The 9,093-nt window shown below is 37.6% G+C and overlaps 1 protein-coding gene and 1 non-coding gene across 3 annotated transcripts; one reads left to right on the top strand and one right to left on the bottom strand.

The window, feature by feature from the left end:
- Positions 1 to 1,183: 1,183 nt before the first annotated feature.
- Positions 1,184 to 8,081, top strand: LOC147861483 (uncharacterized protein C227.17c-like). 2 transcript variants are annotated; one of them, XM_087322351.1, is made up of 5 exons: positions 1,199 to 1,297; positions 5,672 to 5,700; positions 6,338 to 6,436; positions 6,529 to 6,647; positions 7,751 to 8,081. In XM_087322351.1, the coding sequence occupies exons 3-5, from the start codon at positions 6,340 to 6,342 to the stop codon at positions 7,865 to 7,867; spliced, it is 333 nt and encodes a 110-aa protein (XP_087178477.1). In that variant the 5' UTR covers positions 1,199 to 1,297; positions 5,672 to 5,700; positions 6,338 to 6,339; the 3' UTR covers positions 7,868 to 8,081. The 2 variants fall into 2 exon arrangements, with proteins under 2 accessions (XP_087178476.1, XP_087178477.1); XM_087322350.1 differs by lacking the exon at positions 5,672 to 5,700 and having other exon boundaries at positions 1,184 to 1,297.
- TRNAV-UAC (transfer RNA valine (anticodon UAC)) lies at positions 7,357 to 7,429 on the bottom strand. The gene has a single exon. It is a non-coding gene; the product is annotated as a tRNA-Val (tRNA).
- Positions 8,082 to 9,093: the final 1,012 nt, after the last annotated feature.

Raw genomic sequence — 9,093 nt, 5'->3', positions numbered from 1 at the left:
ATGTAAAATATGCAAGCATGAACAAACACGACAAATAACTAACACAAATGCACATGCACGATCTTGAATGAACATACACGCTAGTTAAGTTTATTATGTATCTAGACCATGTGTATAGTGTGCCAATATTAAGTTCATGATTTATTGAAGTGAACATGGTAGAATGTGAATAACAATAGGGTATAATGTGAAAACATGACATCATTTGTTGAATTCATATGTTTTGTTCATTTTCAAATTTGCCACCTTTTTTTTCTCTATTATTTCAGTGATGTGGATGGCTAGAGACAAGCAATTTTATATATTCCAACAAGATGTTGACAATTCTTCAAAGTACACGACTTATGACCATGGAATTATTGCGATATACAACCGTTTAACCGAATGCACACATGTAGAAGACGCCAAGGCGAGTTACGTGACGTGCCAATTATGGAGGAACTTCAAGAGCAAAAAGATGTGCAATTTGCACGGAAGTAAGATGCATTGTATGCTTACAAAGATCTCGTGGGCTGATACCATAACCATAAAAAATCTTGCACAAAGCACATGTAGAAGAGAAGCCTGTTGAGCCGAGTGCGTGCGTATGTACGAATGCAGAAGCAGAGGGGCGAGGAGGTCACACGACACATGATGTAGAGAGCAACTGGATGCGTAGCTTGGGAGTAAGACACACACACACACGCACGCACGCAAACACACACACACACACACACACACACACACACGACAATGTATGGGTTTGCAAGTTGAGTTGTATTGTAGAGGCAATACCTTGACAACACCAATGACACGTTATTCAACAGTGGCACACACATATGCACGCACATACACATATATACATACATATATGTCCGTGTTAGTTGTAATATGTTTGCGAGCACGGGTCCTGGCAAAACACTAGGATAGACAGTTACATGCAATGCACACAGTGCACAGTCCGGTCACGGGAAGAGTTCCATTCGGGTCGAAAAGTAGGGCTTCTATGGACGGGCGGGCGGACAAAAGACGACCCTACGGGACCACAAGCGAGCCAGCTATTGGAGGCCTCTCGAGTCTTGCTTCACAAATTTGAAATCCTCTTGAATGCCCCTCCCTATATGCAGCTTCTCTTACTTACCAACCCTAACCCTAACCCTAACCCTAACCCTAACCCTAACCCTATACTCACCCTGACCCTTTACCTTCGGTGCACATACAACAAAACGTCCAATTATTAGTTTTGGTGTGGATCCTTCCCATAACGGATCAGCTCCTGCATCCTCAGATTTCCTGATTGGAAGCTGCCAAGCACCAGGTTTGCATTTCTGATTTCTACTATTTTTCTGAGATTTTGCTCTCGTTGTCTGAAACAACCAGCATTTTTTTTGTTCTCTACCCTTCGAAGATGATCAATTCTCCTCCATTGAAGGTAAAAGGCTTGCAGAACTGGTTTTAAGAGAAGCTCTCTCTAACTTCTAGCAGAGAATCTTGCTTTTCCTTTCTGTAAGGTTTGCATGGCAAGTTCCATCATTTGATGCCTGTGCAAAACTAGAGCTAATTTATGTACCTGTGTTTTGCGTATTTACGCTCTGTGGTTTTGCGGATTGCCTTATGTAGTAGGTTTGCTAATTACTTCCTGTGGTTCGCTACTTTACATCCCATGGTTTGCTAATTACCTTCTGTCGTTTGCTTGCTACCTTCTCTGGTTTGCAATCTCCTCTAGTTTCCTAATTATCTTCCATTGTTTGCTAATTGCTTCTCCTATGGTTTGCTTATTATTTCTCCCGTGGTTCACTAATTATATTATCCATGGTGGTTTTCTGATTGACCTTATGTACTTTTGCTGTCACACAAGATATATCATTTTCTTTCTGTTTAACTGCTCACAGTTAATTTACTGCTTATAGCTATCTTCTTCATTTTATAACTCTCACTTGATCTCTCTTGTTGGCCAAAATGTGTCCTCCTATGTTTCTTTGGCTGACCACTTACTTCAGTGGCTTTTTCTTTTGGCAAATCCCCTGGTGTTTGATCGAAAGTGCACGCAGCACATTCGTCTTCACAGCACACCCACACCCTCCTGCATTCCTTGCACATTATAGCTTTATCCTTTTTATTTCCCTGTAGTCTAGAGCTGTTATTAATTTTTCCCTGACCTTTTCTTTAGATATGGTCAGCCCTTACCATGTGACTTGACCTTCATTGCTCTTCCTTTTCCTCTTCTATTCTTCATGCAGTCTTGGCTTTGTCCAGATGCCAAGTCATCCGAAGACTTGACTTTGTCTCACACTTATTCTCTCATCTTCCACACCCACACCACATCACAAAACCGCCTGGTCAAATGGCCTGACCACTTTTTACTGCCATTCTCTACCCTCGTTGACCTGTACCAGTTATTTGTCCTGGGAGAAAACATGTGTGGCAAACCACACCATTACTAACCTACAACACCACCTGTAGGTAGCTGATCAGTTTGCGAATCTCACTGGCGAGCAGGTCCATGCCACTATTGCAAAACTCTGGACAAAGAACATTCAAATGTGCAAACACAAATTCTATACGTGGATTAAGAAAACTACAAGCTTGTTGGCAAGATGGTTTATTTCCTATGTCTAGATGAAGTCAATGCAATATCGCCCGAGATCGAGGTTCGGTCACATGTTGAAATTCGGAAGTTGTTTGACATCCTAGATGAAATCTGCGCTGTGTTCATGAATGAGTTACAATTGTTCCCGAACTCAAAAGAAGAGGAAGGCTCACCTCTTGATGCGTATAAGACCTGTATTATGACGTGATTGGGTCATAGTGAGAAATTAGTGGCCAAAAGTTGTAGGATTTTAGATAGATTTAAGGAATGCTAAGAAAAGGGAGGCATGTTCATCAGGAAGGAAGGGATATATACATATATATACACAAACACACATATTTAGGAACTAATTCAATGGGTGAAAGTATGCGAACGCAGATATTGTATGTATGAGCTTCACTTGAACCCTTAGAAAAAGCAAAACTTTTGCTAAACCACGCTGGTCAAATCTGAGTAGGTACATTGAACTGGGTTCCCATGCATGATAAAAAATTAGTTCTTTTTTGAATTAAGGTTAACTGCAATAGTTAAATGCAAAATATCAAAATGGCTGTCACCTCCTGTTATAACTGGATGAGGGGCTCAGAGATTAGAATGTACAAAGGATATGAAGCTGAAAAACGGCCATCCCAAGTGACTGTAGAGAAATGACTAAGTGCCTATTTTCCATAAATAGGGATTATGGAAACAGGAGACTACACAAACGTAAAACCACTTGGTTTCCAACCTTTTAGTGCAATACTAAACCTAAATGCTTAAAGTTAAGTACTGATTCTGTTTTAATGACTTGTGTCTATCTTTGATACGTTGCCTATATTTTCAGCAGTCACAATAAACAAGCAAGCTTTTGAGTCCTGTGTGTAGAGCCATTATTTCTGTGATAGCTGATGGGGTTTCCAGATGTTTCTGTGGCTTTTGTTATGACTTTATGATGGAAATTCCTCATGATACCTAATTATATAAGAATAATTCAGGGCTTTGTCAGTCTCAAGCATGCATCTTATGAAACAAAATTCTCCCCCTGATCTGAAGCAGCACTCTCTTGTAATTGCTGACCATTCAAATTCATTTAATGTTAAATATTGAGGACTCAACAATACATGTTCTTCATTCCTATAGTGTACAAAACTGGCAAGGATAGAAAATGCAAAAGTGGAATCATTGAAGGAAGAAGGAACCTCTTCATGTGTTAGTGATAGAAAGTGCCACATTTTGTCTGTCATATATGGCTGATCCCTTGTGGTGTCTTTAAAATTCTGAAGTTGGTTGTCTGTATAAGGCTTGATATGTTAGGTAGAGTCATTCATGATAAGGTGGACCTGCATCGTGTGGATGATAGCTTTGTCCTTGAGAATGAGTTCAATGGAGATGATTTAGATCCTATAATAAAGGACTAATAGGACAGGTATACTGAAGTTGACGTCCAATGACAAACTACGAAAGTATATAATTATATTGAAAGAAGTAATGATAAAATGAGGTGCAACAAAAGTAGATATATTACACTATTTATTTTCATCTGCATGATTAAACAATGCATGGAGGTTGATGATTTTGCTAGGACACTAGATTCGGATTGGTGTGGACAAAGACAAATGCAGACAAATGCCAGTTTATCTTCCAGTAAACTCTTGTGAATACAGACAGCTTAGTCTGGTATCCATGAGGATTGTGTCTATATCTCTAATAGATTATTGGGAATGAACGAAATTGAAAAGGGAGGTAACAGTAACAAATAAACTTTGATCACCATTGCAAGGCGTGTCTGCATGTAGAGCATGAATGAAAACTTTTATCTTTTCATGAATGGAAATAAAAGTCATGTTGCCGCTGGGAAATGTTAGAGGGAATCAATGGAACTTCCTTTATTTCTAGCTCACATTCAGAGTGATATTTTTTGCAAGAGTTGGAGGTCAAATTCTTCAGCCACTTTAGGCATACAATTTTTAACTACTTGCTATCACAATTATTGTACAAAGGGACCAATCTAATTCTTTCCTACACAGCCAAACATGTGGCATTTCTTGATTACTAGCTGACCATTTTAGCTTGGGCCATTTTGTGGGCGCAGTCTAACATAATGCATTCAAGACTCAAGTTATGTATGGAATACAACTTCAGTCGTCTCATGCATAACCACTGTCATGAAAAGGATTTAGCAAATATTATTGTATAGTAGATATATACTCTTCTGAAGATGAATAGGATGGCATTTAAACAATGGATGAAACGTTTGATTGAGTGTGATGTATATTGTGAACTATTTATGACTGAATGCATGTTACCAACAATTTGTTCATGAAGGGGTTGCAAATATTATATGTTGAGGTGTATTGTTTTTGATCAATCTTGTACATGTTTTTGGTTTCTCAAAAGCTTGGTTTTGGATCCATCGAGGAACTGCATATGGATTGATAGATGTTTCATTTAGATTGAAATACTAGTATGAGTTCTCATGCCACAATCAAACTCTACGACTGTGCACTCGAATAGACTAATAGAAACAGTAAAAAAAAACTATTAATATTGAGCAGTTTGGGGATACAATCTTGTAAGCGTGCACCTAAAAGGTTTTATAACCATACCAGCCAATGACTTCGAAATGTATCTATTAATTTGTGTTTGAATTTTTGTTTTTATACAATGTCAATCGAGGTATGGATTTAAAAAAACCTGGATACCAAATGTAACCAAATTGAATTGGATAACATATGCATGAACTGTTGTCCGGGACCGAAGGCAGTCATGCCACATCAGCAGGGATTGCCCTTCCTGATCAATCGTGTAGTGCCACATCAGTGGTAGATCGCCCCGTATGGGCCAATGACGTTGTGCCACATCAACGTGGATTTAAATTTTAATAAAAATAGGGATGGACAAAAGTATCTGCTGTTTTTGCTTCATTGGTCATGGGTTCAAAACCCTAAACCATCATCATATTACTCTTGTGTTAACGGGAATCTTCCCCGTTTTTTTCCATGTACCTGTGTAAAGTGTTTACACTTCTCTGTGATTTCTTTCTCCTGTCTTTGTACAGCTATGTCACGTTTCTTTGTTGTTTTTTCTCTGACCTATGTTGTAATTTGATTTTTTCTGATACAGGAAGGATTTCACAAAGAACCTTCTACAAGGTATGGCTTCAATCCCCCCCTCTCTTTCTTTACACACAGATGACTATTACAGATGACTATTATGTGTAAAGTTTTTTCAAGAGTTATAGGTGATGATTTATTAGTATTTAGGGAGCCAACTATAGTGCAGAAGAATAACATCAAATTATTGACATACTATTAGGATCTTTAATCTAGACTTACATAAAATTGAACCTCTCTTTCTCTCTCTCCCCTTCCACACTCATTGTCTACTACCTCGTCTCTAAATGTGTCGAATATCAAGTTGCCTTGTATGAATCATTCTCATACTCAGTTAAATTTGGAGTTATCACACTCTTGTGAGGTACATGCATTTGTTGTCATACGTAACCTCTATTGTCTTGTCTTCTATCAAGTTGTTGTGTACGAGTCCTTGCATATCAAGTTGTGTTGTATAAATCTATAAATCTATAAATCCTTGTATTGAATATCAAGTTACATCATTGTGATTCGATGTATTTGTCCAGTGATTTTTGTACATTGACCACCTCTGTGTTCTAAACAGCTACTATAGTATTGTTTAAAACCACTGCTTTAATTTAAAGATAGTTCATGAGCATAAATCAATGTAAATGTACCTGTGTACAGAAAACCTGTTTACTTATTGTGAATTTAGGCATGGAAGAAACAGGAAAGACTGTAGAAAAATCAGAACAACCAGAGAAGATCCCTTTGAGTTGCGTGAAGTATGTTGATGCTATATGGTTTTGCTATTGTAAGTGATTATATCTTGTTGTCAACAGTCCGCAGAGATTCTTGGTTTTGAAAGTTAATTTTATAATCTAATAAATCTTTGTCAATTTGCAGCACCCTTTCATCAAGTGAAAGAGTATTATAGGGAAGGTGTATTTGACAACTGCAGAAGTAAATGGGCCAGTCTTTTTGATTGCTTTAATTTGAAAACATTGCCAGAATCAAGAGCACAGGTAACACCACATCAAAATGTCTCCAAATGATTGTAGAAAGCACAACAATATTGAAAGTCTTTCTCTTGGTTCTATACTCCATCTTGGTTTAGTCCGCCCATCAATGATAGAAACATGAGTGGTTCATGTTTATATATGTAGCTTTTGTTAGATACCATTTTGGATGCGTAGGAACACCGTAAATGTAGAGTGTATTTTTTTTTGATAGATAGATATTTTTGAGCGTCCATAGAGAGGCCAATATTGACCCATAGGACCTAAGTACAAAAGTTATCTTGATGTGTGCCTAGTTCCTAAGAAGGGATATTCATACTTTGAAGCACCAAGTCTCGGTGTGTGAATAAGGCATACACATGAGCTCAACCTTCTAGGTGTTCTCTTTAATATGATACTCAAGTCATCACCCCCTCTCAATACATCATCATAGCTTTCACGAATTGCACTATATGCAAAGCATGTAAAATGCAAGTGACATTCATCCACTACTAGCCCTTCCTTGGATACCTTACATGTCTTTATATTTGTCTGATTTTGATGCCATAATGCAACTTCAATACCTAAGTTTTGTGATCGAATGCGGAGTGTTAGGGCTCTATGAGAATTAATACGCATGTTAGTAATGAGGTAAGGTTGAATACGATCAATAGGCCTTCTTGCCCTATATAGAACCCAACATTCAGGATTGATGTTTGCAATGTAATAAATGAGGTGGCCCCAGCAAGGATTGAACTCACGACCTTTTGCGTGTAAAGCAAATGTGATAACCACTACACCATGGGACCTTGATGTTTCCCTTGAGTTGCTATGTATATTATTGCATTCATTCTAATATCTTTATAACATGAATATTTACACACCATCGTACCGATTGTAGTTGATTTGCTCTTTTATCCACTCAATTATATTTGCTCATTTCTGAGCACCCTGACACGAAATTTGTAATCTTATCACCCTGTGCATATTTGTAGTTTGAACACTATGATTGCCAAAACACAAACAAATTATGATTGTTGCATGGCTGTGTGAAAGAAAATGTTACAAAATCCTTTTTTACTCAGCACAGTTTTGTTCCTTTTGAGTGCTGATGTGCACACTGTCTGCAGGAAATCCTCCGATCCCGACAAGAAGAAAAGCTGAAGGCTCATATTTGGAAATTTAGAAGTCAAGAGGAAGCTTCAGAAGCATGGAATCTAAGGTTTGGACATCTGAAGGATGATTAATCAATCATGGTTTTCCTGAGGCATTTTGTATCATTAGAAGGAGAGGTCATCATGTAGGGAAATGACACTTTTTTGCATTAATTGTTCATTCATGAAAGGATGTATCATATAAACCTACCCTTTGGGGTAATATGATGAATAAAAGTCAGGATTAATCAAATACATTAAAAGGAGTATTCGAGTATTATATGGTTCAGAAATTATGTTGGCATTTCATGTTTGAAGTAAATGTATCATCACATTCGTTGGGTATTCTGGTTGTTTGTGTGTGAGAACAAAAGCCTTGCTGATAGAGAATACAACACTGTTGAATGTTGTTCCATTGGTGGTAGCAACGGCAACAAATCAAGCCTTGTATTAGATGGAGGTTGATACCAACATTGGCGCAATCCATGCTGCTTTTATATGATTCATTACAGAGTTAATGCTTTATGTTAGTAGCTGTAAGAGATAAAGGTGAATGCAAATGGATAAGAAAGAATATGCATTCAAATAGAGCTACATTGTTTTGGTTACAGATTCATGTGATGTAACCTCGTCAAAGGCAACCCTAGTTTGAGTTATTTCCAAATGCATCAGTAGTGAGGCTAATGCAATTAGAAGCCTTGCTAAAGAAAGCTATAAAATGCAGGCATTCATAATTTTTTTCGTGAGTCTTGATGTTTTGCACTATCTCTATCCTATTCTAGAATTCCTTGTATAATGGATGTAGAGAGTTGGTGTGTTGTACTCTTATCTCATCGTCCCTTCAATACTATTTTGAACCTAGAGTGACCCAAACTCTATTTATCGTCCCTTGTATATTTCTAGAATTAGATCTTTCTCAGAAAAGGGTTCTAAAGATTTGTGCATGCAATCTTTCGTATGGCTGACGTTAAAAACAATTTGGTGGACATGGAAGAATGTTAACAAGCATGTGTATGTCCATATCTGCATTCAATTAACTAAATGTTATGAATCTTGTTAATCAGTAAAATTAATCAAGTGGTTTACTGAAGAGAATAATTGCCATGGCATTTAGAGATCCCAACAATTATGCTCCCATACTTTACTTCATTATGGTTAGTTCCAATGAAAGTGGGTTTATCCCTTCTTCTGACCACGAAGTCATGCATTTGGATGCTACATATAGAATTCCATATGTAATCATTGACACGGGCCAAACAGCGTCTTGTCCATTGTTTAATTCTTTAAACTTGATATGTGTTACAGTTGTTCTAAAACAT

The sequence above is a fragment of the Azolla caroliniana genome, unplaced genomic scaffold (assembly GCF_043228905.1).
Source record: "Azolla caroliniana isolate FFs.n. ecotype wild unplaced genomic scaffold, voAzoCaro1.0.p SCAF_7, whole genome shotgun sequence".
Classification (NCBI taxonomy): Eukaryota; Viridiplantae; Streptophyta; class Polypodiopsida; order Salviniales; family Salviniaceae; genus Azolla; species Azolla caroliniana.
This window is presented reverse-complemented; position numbering and strand designations above follow the sequence as displayed.